We start from the raw sequence: 20,304 nt of genomic DNA, 5'->3' as shown, positions 1-20,304 counted from the left end.
CACAAAATCTGCAAAAGGACATAGACAGGCTAAGTGAGTGGGCAAAAATTTGGCACATGGAGTATAATGTTGGAAAGAGTGAGGTCATGCACTTTGGCAGAAAAAAAATCAAAGAGTAAGTTATTATTTAAATAGAGAAAAATTGCAAAGTGCTGCAATACAGCGGGACCTGGGGGTACTTGTGCACGAAACACAGAAGGTTAGTATGCAGGTACAGCAAGTGATCAGGAAGGCCAATGGAATCTTGGCCTTTATTGCAAAGGGGATGGAGTATAAAAGTCTTGCTGCAGTTGCACAAGGTATTGGTGAGGCCATACCTGGAATACTGCGTACAGTTTTGGTTTCCATATTTACGAAAGGATATACTTGCTTTGGAGGCAGTTCAGAGAAGGTTCACTCGGTTGATTCTGGAGATGAGGGGATTGACTTATGAGAAAAGGTTGAGGAGGTTGGGCATCTACTCCTTGGAATTCAGAAGATTGAGAAGTGATCTTATCGAAACGTATAAGATTATGAGGGGGCTTGACAAGGTGGATGCAGAGAGGATGTTTCCACTGATAGGGGAGACTAGAACTAGAGGGCATAATCTTAGAATAAGGGCCGCCCATTTAAAACTGAGATGAGGAGGAATTTCTTCTCTCAGAGGGTTGTAAATCTGTGGAGTTCGCTGCCTCAAGAGAGCTGTGGAAGCTGGGACATTGAATAAATTTAAGACAGAAATAGACAATTTCTTAACCGATAAGGGAATAAGGGATTATGGGGAGTGGGCAGGGAAGTAGATCTGAGTCCATGATTGGATCAGCCTTGATTGTATTAAATGGCGGAGCAGGCTCGAGGGGTTGTATGGCCGACTCCTGCTCCTATTTCTAATGTTCTTATGTTGCCTCAGTACATCCCTGCCTTTGTTACCTCTAGACTTGACGATTCCAACTCACTCCTGGCTGGCCTCTCACTTTCTACCCTACATGAACTTGAGGTCATCCAAAACTCGGCTGCCCATGTCCTAACTCGCACCAAGTTTCGCTTCATCCATCACCTCTGTGCTCACAAACCTTTACTAGCTTCCAGTTAAGCAACGCCTCAATTTCAAAATTCTCATCCTTATTTTCAAATCTTTTCATGGCGTCGCCCATCCCTATCTGTGTAATCTCCTCCAGCCACACAGCACCTGAGATATCTACATTCCTATAATTCTGACCTCTTGAGCATCCCTAATTATAATCGCTCAACCATTGGTGGCCGTGCCTTCTGTTGCCTGGGCCCCAAGCTCTGCAATTCCCTCGCTAAACCTCTCCGCCTCTCTAACCTTCTTTACTACGTTCCTTAAAACCCAGCTCTTTGACCAATCATCACAGCCCCAGGACATCGCTGCAGGAGTTCCTCAGGACAGTGCCCTTGGCCCAACCTTCTTCAGCTGCTTCATCATTGACCTTCCCTGCATCAAAAGATCAGAAGTGGGGATGTTCGCTGATGATTGCACAGTGTTAGGTTCCATTCGCAACTCCTCAGATAATGAAGCAGTCCATGCCCACCTGCAGCAAGACCTAGACAACATTCAGGCTTGGGCTGATAAGTGGCAAGTAACATTCGCGCCACACAAGTGCCTGGCAATGACCACCTCCAACATATCTAACCACCGCCCCTTGTCATTCAACGGCATTACCATCGCCGAATCCCCCACCGTCAACATCCTGGGGGTCACCAGAAACTTAACTGGACTAGCCACATAAATACTGTGGCAACAAGAGCAGGTCAGAGGCTGGGTATTCTGCAGCGAGTGTCTCACCTCCTGACTCCCCAAAGCCTTTCCACCATCTACAAGGCACAAGTCAGGGGAGTGATGCTCGACTCAAGAAGTTCAACACCATCCAGGACAAAGCAGCCCGCTTAATTGGCATCCCAGCCACCACCTTCAACATTCACTCCCTCCACCACAGGTGCACCGTGGCTGCAGTGTGTACCATCTACAAGATGCACTGCAGCAACTCGCCAAGGCTTCTTCGGCAGCACCTCCCAAACCCACGACCTCTACCACCTCGAAGGACAAGGGCAGCAGGCGCATGGGAACACCACCACCTGCAAGTTGCCCTCCGAGTCACACACCATCCTGACTTGGAAATATATCGGCCGTTCCTTCATCGTTGCTGGGTCAAAAGTCTGGAACTCTCTCCCTAACAGCACTGTGGGAGCACCTTCACCACACAGACTGCAGCGGTTCAAGAAGGCGGCTCACCACCACCTTCTCAAGGGGCAATTAGAGATGGACAATAAATGCCGGCCTTGCCAGCGATGCCCACATCCCAAGAACGAATAAGAAAACAGCCTGGGTGAGCAGTGAGGAAGGGGCTTGGAACTGAAGGCACGATGTGAATTTATCCTGGCTGCCAGACACGGTGGTTTCGGTCTGGACAAGGCTGATGTCACATTTCTGAAATTTACAAACTTTTTTTCACTAAGGATTTGAAAAGAATAATTTTTAATGGTGTGGGTTTTAAAAGTGAAGAGTATTCTGAGAAGTTTAACAAGAGAGGAATGGTAGTTATTGGCCGAGAAATCCCGGTCGAGGTCTTCCCGCGGGCAAACGACTGAAAAAGGGAAAAAAGATGTGCACTTACCTGTTGCTGCTGCGCCCGTTGGAACTTCCGAGCCTGAGGTCGCCCGTGACTGCGCGTCGCAGCGCGTGCACGTGGGGACGTGCGCAGGCCGGGAGCTGGAGACACATGGCTCTGAGCAGCCAATCAGGTGTAGTATATTCTCATTCGTAGTAATTGGAGTTCCGTAAGTCCGGAACTCCTATTATAATGAATGAGAAACCCCCCCACAAACACCCAAAACACAATAAAAAATAGAAAATACACTACATAGTTAAGATTAATTTAAATTAAAGTTCTTATTTAAAAAAATATTTTCCCGACTTTTTAAAAAGTTCTTTAAATTTATGCCTTAAAATAAACTTACCGTAGTGGGGAGGGTTTTTAACAATTAAATGTGTTTTTATAACTTTATTTTAAAATATTTTTATGTATTTTTAAACACTTGTGTTTAAGCTATACGCCTGCTTTTTCAGACGCAAGATTTTAAAGGACATTTGCAGGGCCCTGCAAGTGTCCTTGCTCCCGATCTGTGCGAGATCTGTCAAGCCAGAAACTTGACAGATCGGAAAAGCTGGTGTTCAGCGCATGCGCCTTGGGTGCCGAAACCCGGCTTCTCCGATGCCTTCCCGGGTCCATAGGAACTTCGTATGGACCCGGGACATCGGAATTTCAGCACCATTATGTTAATTGGCAGTTTCTTCTTCCAGAGATCCAACAATAAGAAACTCGATAGTTTGTCTAAGTATTGGGAAGAGTTGCTAATCATAGAATCAAATACATTTATAACATAGAAGGAGGCCATTTGGCCCATCGCGTCTGTGCCGGCCAAAAAAGAGCTCTCTAGCCCAATCCCACTCTCCAGGTCTGTAGCCCTATAGGTTACATAGAAATTAACATAGAAACATAGAAATTTACAGGACAGAAGTAGGCCATTTGGCCCATCGTGTCCACGCTTGCACTTCAAGTGCATATCTAATTCCTTTTTAAGGTGGTGAAGGTTTCTGCCTCTACCACCCTTTCAGGCAGCGAGTTCCAGACCCTCACCACCCTCTGGATGAAAAAAGTTTTCCCCAACTCTGTAGGGCTTGAAAACCACTGTATGGCCCAGGAATTCTGTATAAAACGCTAAAAACACGAAAGTTGTATATTCACTTCCTGTAAGCTGTAAGAACCTTGGAGACTCCTGTTTAAAATGTGTCTGTTAATCTGTAGAGAAACCCAAACCCAATGGAAACGATACTGAACCTTTGTAGAGATGTAAACACTGATGATGACCAAACCTTTGCTTTGCCTCTCTCTTTTGTGAAAACAGATGCAATGTGTCATGTATTCAACTATCATTGTAACCCATGTATAAGCTGACCGAAGTTGTACAGCTTGAGAACACTGACCACAGGGGGCGAACTTGAGGGAGACACTCCTAACCTGGACTTTCCAGTATAAAAGGGGAAGCTCCACCCACCGTCTGGCTCTTGAGGTCTTGGTAATAAAGGTAACTGGTCACAGTGTGATCTTCTCTCAAGTACGGGCCGTGTGTGCACTTATACTGTATAGTAAGGACATATTATTGGCGACGAGAAACTGGGATTTAAACCACGCGAGCATAGCCACTAGCAGCACAGGAGAGAGGTACTGTGTTGGTGATGATTGGGACGACTTCATTGAGAGACTACAGCAAAGTTTTGTCACTAAGGAATGTTTGGGGCAGGGTTTGGCCGACAAATGCAGGGCTCATCTCCTGATGGGTCGTGGATCCAGAACGTACTCCCTGATGAAAGATCTTCTAGCGCCAGAGAAGCCGGCGGACAAGAGGTTCGAAGAGCTCAGTAAGTTGATCGGGGAACACTTTAAACCGGCGAACAGCATGCACATGGTGAGACACCGGTTTTACGCACACCGGCGGCGAGAAGGGCAAAGCTTTCCTGACTTCATGGCAGGTCTCCGGCAACTGGCGAGCCTATGTAAGTTCCCAGATGCATGCAGAGTGGAGATGCTGCGAGACTTTTTTATTGAGGGCATCGAGCATGCTGGGGTTTTCAGGAAACTGATTGAGACCAAAGACTTGACCCTGGAAGCAGCTGCTATGATAGCCCAGACAATTATCTCAGGGGAGGAAGAGACCAGAATGATTTATGGCAAAAATCTTGGCTCAAATTTGGCAAACGACCAGGGAGTCAACATTGTTAACACGGCACACAATTCTCTAGGCAGACAAGGGCAATCGGACATGCCCCAGCATGCAGTCGAACCCAAAGGGGAAATTCAACAGAGACAATGGCTAGCTGAACGGCGATTCATGCCATCGCAATGGACAATGTGGCCAGTAATGGGGCCATCAACACCTGTTAATGGTGCGCTTAAGGACAGTTACAGAGACAGTCAGAGACGATCGGCTGGTAATGGACCTTTTGTTTCCAACAATGGGGCCTCTAGCTCATGCTGGAGGTGTAGAGGCAAACACCCAGCCAGAGCTTGCAGATATCAGCAACATACCTGCAGAAACTGCAATGTCAGTGGTCACTTGGCGCGTATGTGCAGGAAGCCTGCAGCCAGGTTGATTTACGAGGAGGACCGGCCCGATGTAAGCCCTACGAGGCCAAATGAATACTGGGGGAAATCGCTGGAAGCTGAACTGCAGCGAGTTCATGTGGAGCACATATACAGTTCATATACCAGGACGCCATCGATAATGATGAAAGTGCTCTTCAATGGCACGCCAGTATTAATGGAGCTAGACACGGGGGCCAGCCAGTCCCTGATGAGTATCAAACAGTTCAAAAGGTTGTGGGTGTCCAAGGCCAGGAGGCCAAAATTATTGCCGATTGATGCACTGCTACGGACATATACAAAGGAGATCATTCCGGTGCTAGGCAGCGCCACGGTAGTCGTGACCCACAAAAATTCGGAGAACAGGTTGCCATCCTGGATTGTCCCGGGGAACGGTCCCGCATTACTGGGGAGGAGTTGGCTTGCTGTCATGAACTGGAAATGGGGCGATGTCAATGCAATTTCTTCTGTGGAGTGAGTATCATGTTCACAGGTCCTGGACAAATTTGACTCATTATTTCAACCCGGCATCGGCACTTTCATGGGGGCCAAGGTAGTGATTCACATAAACCCGGACGCCAGGCAAGTATATCACAAGGCCAGAGCGGTGCCGTACGTGATGCGGGAAAAGATAGAATGCTAATTGGACTGCCTGCTGAGGGAATGCATCATCTCGCCAGTCGAATTCAGTGACTGGGTGAGCCCGATCGTGCCAGTGCTCAAGGCGGATGGGTCGGTCAGGATATGTGACCATTACAAGGCCACCATCAATCAGGTGTCACTCCAAGACCAGTACCCGCTACCGAGAGCGGAGGACCTCTTTGCGACGCTATCGTTTTTCAAAATTGGACCTGACCTCAGCTTACATGACCCAGGAGCTGGCGAGTCGAAGAAGCTGACCACCATCATGACACACAAGGGTTGTTTGAGTATTACAGATGTCCGTTCGGGATTCGTTCGGCCGCAGCGATCTTTCAGCGAAATATGGAAAGCCTCCTCATCACGGGTCGCAATACTGAAGGACACCTCTGATATGTTCTTACTCTACAGTATAAATGCACACGAGGCCCATATTTGAGAGAAGGTCACTCTGTGACCAGTTACCTTTATTACCTAGACCTCAAGTGATGAAGGTGGCTGGAGCTTCCCCTTTTATACCTGAAAGTCCAGGTTAGGAGTGTCTCCCACAAGTTCACCCCCTTGTGGTCAATGTTCTCAAGGTGTACAACTTAAGTCAGCTTATACATGGGTTACAATGATAGTTGAATACATGACATCACTCCCCCCCAAAGTCTTATTGGGATCACAGGTTAAGTCTCTCTGGTGGTTTACGCTCCCTTGTAGAGCGCCTGAGTTGGGGCTCCGGTTGTTGGACGCTGGCCTGAGTGTCTGCTGTTTGCGGTGCCTCAGGCCTGTCCGGACTGCCCACAGTGACTGGGCTCTCCTCCACTTGGTTCCGGTGTTCGGTCACCTGTGGTGATGTAAACTCTACATTGTGTTCTTCCTCTGCTTCTTCTATGGGGTTGCTGAACCTCCTTTTAGTTTGATCCGCATGTTTGCGGCAGATTTGTCCATTGGTAAGTTTAACTACCAAAACCCTATTCCCCTCTTTGGCAATCACAGTGCCTGCAAGCCATTTGGGCCCTGCAGCGTAATTAAGGACAAAAACAGGGTCATGGTAGTCACATTGTGACTGACGCCTGCTCTCAACAATTTCTTTCATAGTAGGGTGTATAAGGGATAACCTGGTTTTGAGCATCCTTTTCATTAGCAGCTCTGCGGGTGGAACCCCTGTGAGCGAGTGTGTTCGGGATCTATTGGCCAACAGGAGGCGTGATAAGCGGCTTTGTAGGGAACCCCCTTGGATTCTGAGCATCCCCTGTTTGATTATTTGCACTGCTCATTCCGCCTGGCCGTTTGAGGCAGGCTTGAATGGTGCCGTTCTGACATGGTTGATTCCATTGCCTGTCATGAAGTCCTGGAATTCAGTGCTTGTGAAGTACGGGCCATTGGCGCTGACCAAGACATCCGGTAGACCATGGGCGGCGAACATTGCCCGTAGACTTTCTACCGTGGCAGAGGATGTGCTTGAATTTAAAATGACACACTCAATCCATTTGAAGTAGGCGTCTACTGCAACCAAAAACATTTTTCCCATGAAAGGACCTGCGTAGTCCACATGGCTTGGCGGGCCAGGACCAGGGGCTAAGGGGGGATTCCCTGGGTGCGTTGCCCAGCTCAGCACACGTGTTGCACCTGCGAACACAAAATTCCAGGTCTGCATCTATCCATGGCCACAAAACGTGTGACCTGGCAATTGCCTTCAACATGACAATGCCCGGGTGCTCATTGTGAAGTTCTCTGATAAACACCTCTCTGCCCTTCTGGGGCATGACTACTCGGTTTCCCCACAGTAGGCAATTGGCCTGAATCGAGAGTTCATCCTTGCACCTATGAAACGGTTTAAATTCCTCAGGGCATGCCCCGTACATGGCTGCCCAGTCCCCATTCAGGACACGTTGCTTAACTGAAGACAGTAGCGGGTCTTTATTTGTCCAGACTTTAATCTAACAGGCTGTCACAGGTGAGCCTTCGCTTTCGAAAGTTTCAACAGCCATGACCATCTCAGCATCATGCTCAGTTACCCCCTCGGTGGTGGCTAGTGGGAGCCTGCTGAGTGCATCGGCGCAGTTTTCGGTGCCCGGTATGTGCCGAATTGTATAGTCATAGGCGGCTAACGTAAGTGCCCACCTCTGTATGTGGGCCGATCCATTCGCATTTATGGCCTTGTTGTCGGCCAAAAGGGGCGTTAGAGGTTTGTGATCTGTCTCCAGCTCAAATTTCCTACCAAACAGGTACTGGTATATTTTTTTTACTGCATATCCACATGCTAGCGCTTCATTTCTACCATCCCGTAGCCCTTTCTGCCTGGGACAGACTTCTGGAGGCATAAGCTACCGGCTGTAACTGACCATTGGCATTCACATGCTGCAATACACACCCGACCCCATAAGACGATGCATCGCACGTTAAAACAAGTTTCTTACACGGGTCATATAACGTTAACAGTTTGTTGGAGCATAACAAGTTGCGTGCTGTATTAAAAGCCCTTTCCTGGCTGTCCCCCCCCAGACCCAATCACGACCTTTGCGTAGGAGCATGTGTAGCGGCTCTAGCAGCATGCTCAATTTGGGAAAAAAGTTACCAAAATAGTTCAGGAGCTCCAGGAACGAACGCAGCTCCATCGTGTTACGGGGTCTGGGTGCTCTCTGGATCGCTTCCGTTTTGGACGCAGTGGGTCTGATCCCGTCTGCTGCTACCGTCCTCCCCAGGAATTCTACCTCTGGAGCTAAGAAGACGCACTTCGCCTTTTTCAGTTGCAGCCCTACCCGGTCCAGTCTGCCTAGCACCTCCTCCAGGTTGAGGAGGTGTTCTTCAGTATCGCGACCCGTGACGAGGATGTCGTCTTGAAAAACCACCATCCTTGGAATCGACTTGAGGAGGCTTTCCATATTTCGCTGAAAGATTGTGGCGGCTGAACGAATCCCGAATGGACATCTGTAAAACTCAAACAACCCCTTGGGTGCCGTGATGGTGGTCAGCTTCTTCGACTCACTCGCCAGCTCCTGGGTCATGTAAGCTGAGGTGAGGTCCAATTTTGAAAAAAGTTTGCCACCGGATAGCGTCGCAAAGAGGTCCTCCGCTCTCGGTAGTGGGTACTGGTCTTGGAGTGACACCCGATTGATGGTGGCTTTGTAATCGCCACATATCCTGACCGACCCATCCGTCTTGAGCACCGTCACGATCAGGCTCGCCCAATCACTGAATTCGACTGGCGAGATGATGCCTTCCAATTCGCATTCTATCTTTTCCCTCATTACGTATGGCACCGCTCTGGCCTTGTGGTGTACTGGCCTGGCGTCCGGGTTTAAGTGAATCACTACCTTGGCCCCCATGAAAGTGCCGATGCCGGGTTTAAATAATGAGTCAAATTTGCCAAGGACCTGTGAGCATGATACTCGCTCCACAGAAGAGATTGCATTGACATTGCCCCATTTCCAGTTCATGACAGCAAGCCAACTCCTCCCCAGTAGTGCGGGACTGTCCCCTGGGACAATCCAGATGGCAAACTGTTTTCTGAATCTTTGTGGGTCATGACTACCATGGGCCTGCCTAGCACCGGAATGATCTCCTTTGTATATGTCCGTAGCTGTGCGTCAATCAGCAATAATTTTGGCCTCCTGGCCTTGGACACCCACAACCTTTCGAACTGTTTGATACTCATCAGGGACAGGCTGGCCCCCGTGTCCAGCTCCATTAACACTGGGATGCCACTGAGGAGCACTTTCATTATTATCAGTGGCGTCCTGGTGTATGAACTGTATATGTGCTCCACATGAACTAGCTGAACTTCAGCTTGCAGCAATTTCCCCCAGTATTCATTTGGCCTCGTAGGGCTTACATCGGGCCCGTCCTCCTCGTACATCAACCTGGCTGCAGGCTTCCTGCACATACGCGCCAAGTGACCGCTGACGTTGCAGTTTCAGCAGGTATATTGCTGATATCTGCAAGCTCTGGCTGGGTGTTTGCCTCCACACCTCCAGCATGAGCTGGAGGCTCCGTTGTTGGAAACAAAAGGTCCATTACCAGTCAATCATCTCTGACTCTCTCTGTAACTGTCCTTAAGCACGCCATTGACAGGTGTTGATGGCCCCATTACTGGCCACATTGTCCATTGCGATGGCATGAATCGACGTTCAGCTAGCCATTATCTCTGTTGAATTCCCTCTTTGGGTTCGGCTACATGCTGGCATGTCTGATTGCCCTTGTCTCCCTAGAGAACTTTGTGCCCCGTTAACAACGTTGACTCCCTGGTCGTTTGCTGCATTTGAGCCAAGATTTTTGTCATACATCATTCTGGTCTCTTCCTCCCCTGAGATAAATGTCTGGGCTAGCAGAGCCGCCGCTTCCAAGGTCAAGTCTTTGGTCTCAATCAGTTTCCTGAAAACCCCAGCGTGCCCGATGCCCTCAATAAAAAAGTCTCGTAGCATCTCCGCTCTGCATGCATCTGGGAACTTACATAGGCTCGCCAGTCGCCGGAGGTCTGCCACGAAGTCTGGAACGCTTTGCCCTTCTCGCCGCAGGTGCGTGTAAAACCAGTGTCTCGCCATGTGCATGCTGCTCGCCGGTTTAAGGTGTTCCCCGATCAACTTACTGAGCTCTTCGAACATCTTGTCTGCCAGCTTCTCTGGCGCTAGAAGGTCCTTCATCAGGGAGTACGTTCTGGATCCACAAATCGTCAGGAGATGAGCCCTGCGTTTGTCGGCCGAATCCTGTCCCAACCATTCCTTAGGGACAAAACTTTGCTGTAGTCTCTCAATAAAGTCGTTCCAATCATCACCAACACAGTACCTCTCTTCTGTGCTGCTAGTGGCCATGCTCGCGTGGTTTAAATCCCAGTTTCTCGTCGCCAATGATATGTCCTTACGATACAGTATAAATGCACACGAGGCCCATACTTGAGAGAAGGTCACTCTTTGACCAGTTACCTTTATTACCAAGACCTCAAGTGATGAAGGTGGGTGTAGCTTCCCCTTTTATACTGGAAAGTCCAGATTCGGAGTGTCTCCCATAAGTTCACCCACTTGTGGTCAATGTTCTCAAGGTGTCCAACCTCGGTCAGCTTATAAATGGGTTACAATGATAGTTGAATACATGACAACCTCCACAACCTGGAGGAGATGCTAGGCAGACTGGACCGGGTAGGGCTGTGACTGAAAAAGGCGAAGTGCATCTTCTTAGCTCCAGAGGTAGAATTCCTGGGGAGGAAGGATCAGACCTACTGCGTCCAAAACGGAAGCGATCCAGAGAGCACCCAGACCCCGTAACACGATGGAGCTGCGTTCGTTCCTGGGGCTGCTGAACTATTTTGGCAACTTTCTTCCCAAATTGAGCACGCTGTTAGAGTCGCTACATGTGCTCCTACGCAAAGGTCGCGATTGGGTCTGGGGTGACAACCAGGAAAGGGCTTTTGATACAGCACGCAATTTGTTATGCTCCAACAAACTTTTAACATTATATGACCCTTGTAAGAAACTAGTTTTAACGTGTGATGCGTCGACCTATGGGGTCGGTTGTGTATTGCAGCATGTGAATGCCAAGGGTCAGTTACAGCCGGTAGCTTATGCCTCCAGAAGTCTGTCCCAGGCAGAAAGGGGCTACGGGATGGTAGAAAAGGAAGCGTTAGCATGTATATGCAGTAATAAAAATGCACCAGTACCTGTTTGGCAGGAAATTTGAGCTGGAGACAGATCACAAACACCTAACGTCCCTTTTGGCTGACAACAAGGCCATAAATGCGAATGCATCGGCCCGCATACAGAGGTGGGCACTTACGTTAGCCACCTATGACTACCAATTCGGCACAGACCGGGCACTGAAAACTGCGCTGATGCACTCAGCAGGCTCCCACTAGCCACCACTGAGGAGGCAGCTGAACATGATGCTGAGATGGTCATGGCTGTTGAAGCTTTCGAAAGCGAAGGCTCACCTGTGACAGCCCGTCAGATTAAAGTCTGGACAAATAAAGACCCGCTACTGTCTTTAGTTAAGCAATGTGTCCTGAATGGGGACTGGGCAGCCACGTACGGGGCATGCCCTGAGAGTTTAAGCCGTTTCATAGGTGCAAGGATGAACTCTCGATTCAGGCCAATTGCCTATTGTGGGAAAACCGAGTAGTCATGCCCCAGAAGGGCAGAGAGGTGTTTATCAGAGAACTTCACAATGAGCACTCGGGCATTGTCATGATGAAGGCAATTGCCAGGTCACACGTTTTGTGGCCAGGGATAGATGCAGACCTGAAACTTTGTGTTCGCAGGTGCAACACGTGTGCTCAGCTGGGCAACGCACCCAGGGAAGTCCCCCTTAGCCCCTGGTCCTGGCCTGCCAAGCCATGGTCACACATCCATGTGGACTACGCAGGTCCTTTCATGGGAAAAATGTTTTTGGTTGTAGTAGATGCCTACTCCAAATGGATTGAGTGTGCCCTTTTAAATTCAAGCACATTCTCTGCTACGGTAGAAAGTCTACGGGCAATGTCTACCGGACTTCTTGGTCAGCTTCACAAGCACTGAATTCCAGTACTTCATGGCAGGCAATGGAATCAACCATGTCAGAACAGCACCGTTCAAGCCGGCCTCAAATGGCCAGGCGGAACGAGCAGTGCAGATAATCAAACAGCGGATGCTCAGAATCCCTGGGGGTTCCCTACAAAGCCGCTTATCACGCCTCCTGTTGGCTAATAGATCCCGACCACACTCGCTCACAGGGGTTCCAGCCGCAGAGCTGCTAATGAAAAGGACGCTCAAAACCAGGTTATCCCTTATACATCCTACAATGAAAGAAATTGTTGAGAGCAGGCGTCAGTCACAATGTGACTACCATGACAGGAATGCAAGGGCGCGATGTATTGATGTCAATGATCCTGTTTTTGTCCTTAATTACGCTGCAGGGCCCAAATGGCTTGCCGGCACTGTGATTGCCAAAGAGAGGAATAGGGTTTTGGTAGTTAAACTTACCAATGGACAAATCTGCCGCAAACAGTGGATCAAATTAAAAGGAGGTTCAGCAACCCCATAGAAGAAGCAGAGGAAGAACACGATGTAGAGTTTACTCCATCACAGGTGACCGAACACCAGAACCAAGTGGAGGAGAGCCCAGTCACTGTGAGCAGTCTGGACAGGCCTGAGGCACCGCAAACAGCAGACACTTAGGCCAGCGCCCAACAACCGGAGCCCCAACTCAGGCGCTCTACAAGGGAGCGTAAACCACCAGAGAGACTTAACCTGTGATCCCAATAAGACTTTGCGGGGGAGGTGATGTCATGTATTCAACTGTCATTGTAACCCATGTATAAGCTGACCTAAGTTGTACACCTTGAGAACATTGACCACAAGGGGCGATCTTGTGGGAGACACTCCTAACCTGGACTTTCCGGTATAAAAGGGGAAGCTCCACCCATCGTCCGGGTCTTGAAGTCTTGGTAATAAAGGTAACTGGTCACAGAGTGATCTTCTCTCAAGTATGGGCCTTGTGTGCATTTATACTGTATAGTAAGCACATGTTACAATGTATTCAACGTCTTTTGCCTCCACACACAGATTTCCTTGTAATCTCTAATAGGCCCCATTCTTTCTCTAGTTATCCTCTTGCTCTTACTGTATTTATAAAACATCTTTGGGTTTTGCATGATTTTACTTGCCAACATTCTTTCATGCTCTCTCTTTGCTTTCCTTGTTCCCTGGGAAGTTGATGGATCACAATGCCCTCCTCCTCCCACCAGCCCTGGTAACCATGGCGGTAGATGGGGAATTACAAAATTATGGCACAGTGATATGAGACTAATGAAAATGGGATTGTTCTCCTTAGAGCAGAGCAGGTCAAGAGGAGATGTGATAAATGTGTTCTAAATCATGAATGGTGTTGAGAGGGTAAATAAAGAGACACTGTTTGCAGTGGCAGGCGGGTCGGTAACCAGAGGGCAGAGATTTACGGTAACTGGCAAGAGAACCAGAGGGAAGATTTGTTTTTAATAACGTGAGTTGTTATGATCTGAAATGCAATGCCATAAAGGTGGTGGAAACAGATTCAATGGTAACTTTCAAAAGAGGATAGGATAAGCACTTGAAGGGGAGAAAATTTCAATGGCTACAAGAAAAGAGCGGGGGAGTAGGACTAATCGGATCGCTCTTTCACAGAGCCGGCACAGGCACGATGGGCCGAATGGCCTCCTGTGCTGTATCATGCTATGTGACATGCTAAATGTAAAGAACGATACTAAACATAGTGAGGTCCAAGGTAGAGCTAGACAAGACAATAGTCCAGGTACTAAAGTGCTAAATGTGTGTTCACAAAGAAGATAGATCATCGATGGATCAAAGGAAGGATTTGATGAGTGACAGGTAGCCATGGAAACAACACCTGAGAAAAGGTGTGATAAACCCACAGACAACGAAGGACGGCAGGCTGCAGTGGTCAGAGAAAGGTGACCTGGTCAGTTATCAGAAGTTGTACTCCATGAACCCGTCAGACCACTGGAACGATCGTGAGCACGCAGGGAACTGAGGAACTGGTAACTATAACGTAGCTTCGCAGCTCAAGGGACAGACTGATAAGTGTAATGTTGATAACAGCTTGATCAGTATTCAGTAAAGGCTGTCACACAAAGTGGGAACTATACTTATTGGTGCCTTGTCATTTTTTTCCAGAGTCGAACTCAGAGAAGTAGCCGGTAGTGTTAAATAACTGTTCTTGCTCATTACAAATTAATCCGGGACAAAACCATCATCGTACAACTCGCCTCTAATCCTTCTACCAATTATTTAAAGCGATGCCCCCTGATTATTGACCCCTTACAATTGTTGGAAAGCTTTGATCTTTGCCAGGCTGTTTGAGGGATGAGCTTTTTTGACACAATGGGAGAGGCCGTTAAAAATCTGATCACAGACACCAAATGCCAGTCATTTGGCTTCTGGATGCAAAGGCAGGGATTGCAGGGAGAGAGGGCCTCCCTGGGCTCCAGGACACAATGCAAGGGGATTATTCTAACCCAGCAATGTGGGATTGGTGTTGTGTGATCTTTGTTATGTCGCATTATGTGGATATAAATTGTGCCAATTCAACTAAGTGACTCTGATAATATCTATGGCTCTGCAAGCCTCACCTTACTGTCGAATAAAGCAGCTTAAACTTTAAACCAAACTTCTTCTGATCCCTCAGGAGAGAATGAAGAAATACATGTGTGAAAGACACAAATGTCCAGCCCAGATCACAAGGCTTGTATTACATCCCTGGATAAGCTATCAGTTAATTAGATATAAGGCAGTGTGAGTCAACTCCAATAATTGTACGACACTCAGACCAGTTACAGGAGCACTTGACACCACCAAACCCGAGAAGGTATCTACAGCAAGCCTGAAGCTGTAACAGTTGTATGGCAGAACTTCTGGTTTCTGTACAACAAGTTACGTCAGTTGTATCAGACAGCGGCAGTGGTGGATTGGTGGTTGTGCTGAAACATAGAAACATAGAAAATAGGTGCAGGAGTTGGGCATTCGGCCCTTCGAGCCTGCACCACCATTCAATATGATCATGGCTGATCATTCACCTCAGTACCCCTTTCCTGCTTTCTCTCCATACCCCTTGATCCCTTTAGCCATAAGGGCCATATCTAACTCCCTTTTGACTATATCCAACGAACTGGACTCAACAACTTTGTGTTGCATAGAATTCCACAGGTTCACAACTCTCTGGGTGAAAAAGTTTCTGCTCATCTCAGTCCTAAATGGCTTACTCCTTATCCTTAGACTGTGTCCCCTGGTTCTGGATTTCTCTAACATCGGGAACATTCTTCCTGCATCTAACCTGTCCACTCCCGTCAGAATTTTATACGTTTCTATGAGAACCTCTCCCATTCTTCTAAATTCCAGTGAGGATAAGCCTAGCCGATCCAGTCTTTCCTCATATGTCAGTCCTGCCATCCCAGGAATTAGTCTGGTGAACCTTCACTGCACTCCCTTAATAGCAAGCACGTCCTTCCTCAGATTAGGAGAACAAACAAGCCTGAAGGCTCTGAGTCTCAATGCGAGGAGCATTCGTAATAAGGTGGATGAATTAACTGCACAGATAGCTGTTAACGGATATGATATAATTGGGATTACGGAGACATGGCTCCAGGGTAACCAAGGATGGGAACTCAACATCCAGGGGTATTCAATATTCACGAAGGATAGACAGAAAGAAAAAGGAGATGGGATAGCGGTACTGGTTAAAGAGAAGATTAACGCAATAGTAAGGAAGGACATTAACGTGGATGATGTGGAATCTATATGGGTAGAGCTGTGAAACACCAAAGGGCAGAAAACGTTAGTGGGAGTTGTGTACAAAACCAAAAAACAGTAGTAGTGAGGTTGGGCACGGCATCAAACAGGAAATTAGAGACCCATGCAATAAGGGTACAGCAGTTATCATGGGTGACTTTAATCTACATATTGATTGGGCTAACCAAACTGGTAGCATTACTGTGGAGAAGGAGTTCCTGGAGTGTATAAGGGATGGTTTTCTAGATCAATATGTCAAGGAACCAACTAGAGAGCTGGCCATCCTAGACTGGGGCTTGTGTAACGAGAGAGAATTAATTAGCAATCTGGTCGTGCGAGGCCCCCTGGGGAGGAGTGACCATAATATGGTAGAATCACCAGACTGATTCCTGCGATGGTGGGACTGACCTATCAAGAAAGACTGGATCAACTGGGCTTGTATTCACTGGAGTTCAGAAGAGTGAGAGGGGACCTCATAGAAACGTTTAAAATTCTGACGGGTTTGGACAGGTTAGATGCAGGAAGAATGTTCCCAATGTTGGGGAAGTCCAGAACCAGGGGTCACAGTCTGAGGATAAGGGATAAGCCATTTAGGACCGAGATGAGGAGAAACTTCTTCACCCAGAGAGTGGTGAACCTGTGGAATTCTCTACCACAGAAAGTAGTTGAGGCCAATTCACTAAATATATTCAAAAGGGAGTTAGATGAAGTCCTTACTACTCGGGGGATCAAGGGGTATGGCGAGAAAGCAGGAAGGGGGTACTGAAGTTTCATGTTCAGCCATGAACTCATTGAATGGCGGTGCAGGCTAGAAGGGCTGAATGGCCTGCTCCTGCACCTATTTTCTATGTTTCTATGTTTCTAATTCTTCATTAAGATGGAGAGTGATGCAGTTAATCCAGAGACTGGGGTCCTGAACTTAAGGAAAGGAAACTTCGACAGTATGATACGTGAATTGGCTAGGATAGACTGGCGAATGATACTTAAAGGGTTGACGGTGGATAGGCAATGGCAGACATTTAAGGATCACATGGATGAACTACAACAATTGTACATCCCTGTCTGGAGTAAAAATAAAATGGGGAAGGTGGCTCAATCGTGGCTAACAAGGAAAATTAAGGATAGTGTTAAATCCAAGGAAGAGGCATATAAATTGGCCAGAAAAAGCAGCAAACCTGAGGACTGGGAGAAATTTAGAATTCAGCAGAGGAGGACTAAGGCTTTAATTAGGATGGGGAAAATAGAGTAAGCTTGCCGGGAACATATAGATATGTGAAGAGAAAAAGATTAGTGAAAATAAACGTAGGTCCCTTGCAGTCAGAATCAGGTGAATTTATAATGGGGAACAAAGAAATGGCAGACCAAATGAACAAATACTTTGTTTCTGTCTTCACGAAGGAAGACACAAATAACCTTCCGGAAATTCTAGGGGACCGAGGGTCTAGCGATAAGGGAGAAGTTTTCTTTTTTTTTCTTTTTCTTTTTTTCTCTTTTTCTAATCTTTTTCTCTTCACATATCTATAGAAGCTTTTGGCGTCAGTTTTTGTGTTCCCTGAAAGCTTCCTCTCATACTCTATTTTCCGCTTCCTAATTAAACCCTTAGTCCTTCTCTGCTGAATTATAAATTTCTCCCAGTCCTCAGGTTTGCTGCTTTTTCTGGATAATTTATATGCCTCTTCCTTGGATTTAACACTTTCCCTAATTTCCCTTGTTAGCCACGGTTGAGCCACATTCCCTTTTTTATTTTTACGCCACACAGCGATGTACAATTGTTGTAGTTCATCCATATGATCTTTAAATGAAGCTTCCCCATGGCGCACCAAGACAGCATGTGGATGTGGAGGAGAGGGAGCTTCGGTGAGCCACAGGTGACATTTTGTTGTGTGTCAGCCAGCCCACACCATACCTTCACTGGAAGTGAGTGAGCGGACAACCAGCACTTGAATGCTAGCACCTCCAGGCAAGTTTAAATCACGATCATAATCAATTAGCCCAAACATTGCAGGCTAAAACCAGACTTTCAAACAGGCATGTCTTATTAGCACAGCACTCACTTAGCACCTGTTTTCATGCTTTCACTAACTATCCCCTTCAATGTGTACGGGTACACTGTTGTTCCTGTTCAACCTCACCCCCATTGTTGGTAAAGGATTAATATTGGACATTAGTGTCCAGTGTGTTCAGTACCTTGTGAATCCAGAGTGATGTCTGCACATTGCCGCTGGGTTGGAGCTGATGATGGAGGAGAGTCTCCCAACAGTACAAGTCCACGTACGTGGCCTGTTTCAGCGAGAAGTTACTGGGAGGGAAACAGGTGATTTGTGATTCTGAAAAATAGACAGTGAAAATATGATTTTTCATCTACTTCCCTCCGTCGGAGTCTGGCCGTAGGGCTTCCGATTATTGCCCACGCTGGTATTACTGATTGACCAATCATATGCCGGCCTAGAGCACAATGGCGTATTACTGATTGACCAATCACACTGGAGACCAGTAACTTTTCCCTTTCAGGTATCAGGCACCAATGGAAAGATGGGGGTGTAGGTAGACCATGCAAATTGATTCTGTGTTTTATACAGAGGGGCACTAAATATGAAGGTAAGTAAGTGAAGTTTTGTTTGTACAAGCTAGGCTACAATTGAAGGATAATGTTCAGTTCTTGGCCACCAAGCAAAGGAAGGGTATTGGAGCCATGCAACACATGATGTGAAGATTTACTAGAATGGGAATGAGAGGGGTGGTTATAAAGAAAGGCTAAACACGTTGCTGCTTTTTTCATTAGATAGAGGAAGTAAAGGATGCTTTGATAATTAAGAAAGATTTTGAGGGTAAAAGTTGAAAGATTGTTTGCACTTGTTGATGAACCAGTAATAAAGGGGCAGAGTGAGGATCATCACTGAACAGGGCAATTTGCAGAAAAATTTTCACACAGAGGTACATGAGCCTGGAATTTCCAAACAAGCTTTTTGTGAGACATCGTATCAAAAGCGATCTGAGTACTCATGTGCACAATATCTACCGCAATCTCTTTGTCTAGCGAGAGTCTCCTCAAAATTCTCTAATTGGCCAAACAATTCCGTGCCGGCTTTTCTTGATAAACTGATGTATTTAAAAATGCTCACGAACTCTACCTTGAATTATGTATTCTGATTTGGCCACAACGGTCATTAAACACTATAGTTACCTGGTTTATTCTGCTCTCTCTCCATAAACAATGGTGTCACATCTCGCATCCAATGGGACAATTTGCATAGTTACATGGTACAGAAACAGGCCATTCGGCCCAACTGGTCTATACCGGTGTTTATACTCCACCCAAGCCTCCTCCTGCCTTCTCCCTCTAACCCCACCAGCATAGCCCTCTATTCCTTTCTCCCTCATGTGTTTATCCAGCTTCCCCTTAAATGCATCGATACTATTTGCCTCAACCACTGCCTGTGGCAGCGAGTTCCACATTCTCACCGCTCTCTGGGTAAAGATGTTTCTCCCGAAATCTCTACTGGATTTATTAGTGACTGTCTTATATTGATGGCCCCTAGTTCTGGTCTCCCCCACAAGTGGAAACATCTTCTCTATGCCTACCCTATCGAACCCCTTTCTTAATCTTAAACACCTCTATCGGGTCACCCCTCAATCTCCTCTTTTCTAGAGAAAAGAACTCCAGCAAAATAATGTGGGTACAATGGGAGATTTTAATGTTCTCATCGACTGGGAGAAGCAGAATAGTTCAATTAGTAGAGGCAATTAATTCCTAGGATGTATTCGGAAAGCGTTCCAGCGCTATGGCCTAGAAATCCGTGCCCACCACCGGAGCAGCCAGTGCCAACACGGCCGGGTGTTAATGGTGCTGAGAATGGTGCTGGCCGGACCGGATAATCGGGACCGGGTCCTGATTAACATTAGCCCAGCGCTTCATCCATTGTGTGACGCGGTTTCTGGTGGCATTGCACGAGGCCACAATGTAGTGTCGCTGAAGTGTCATTGCAACGAGAACGGCCTCTCAGAAAGCATTGTCAGTCTCTCAAAGGGGCAATGCCTTCTGAAATGAAAAAAATTTAAATAATGTAAAAAAAAATGTGCAGTTTTTAGCCCTTACAGCTCAACTGCTGTAGGAAAAAAATATATTCAAGAATTCTCAAGTGGGAGTCTTCTGCTCTTAAAGCTGAATTCCCTTCCGCACCTAAAATAATGGCTCAGCAAGTCAGGGAAGGGGCACCCAGGATCTCGCACGCAGCACTCCAGCTTTGTGCAGGGGACCAACACTGCAAGACTGGTCCTCTACACAC

General features: G+C 47.2%; 1 protein-coding gene across 1 annotated transcript in view; it reads right to left on the bottom strand.

The window, feature by feature from the left end:
* The window catches only part of LOC139276360 (pannexin-3-like), a 79,322-nt gene that overhangs the window by 34,125 nt on the left and 24,893 nt on the right, over positions 1–20,304 (bottom strand). Inside the window, exon 2 of the mRNA XM_070894217.1 lies at positions 18,206–18,345. Within this exon, the coding sequence (XP_070750318.1) occupies positions 18,206–18,345 (140 nt within the window). The remainder of the gene's footprint in view (positions 1–18,205; positions 18,346–20,304) is intronic.

This window comes from Pristiophorus japonicus, chromosome 11 (assembly GCF_044704955.1).
Source record: "Pristiophorus japonicus isolate sPriJap1 chromosome 11, sPriJap1.hap1, whole genome shotgun sequence".
NCBI classification, from domain to species: Eukaryota; Metazoa; Chordata; class Chondrichthyes; family Pristiophoridae; genus Pristiophorus; species Pristiophorus japonicus.
This window is presented reverse-complemented; position numbering and strand designations above follow the sequence as displayed.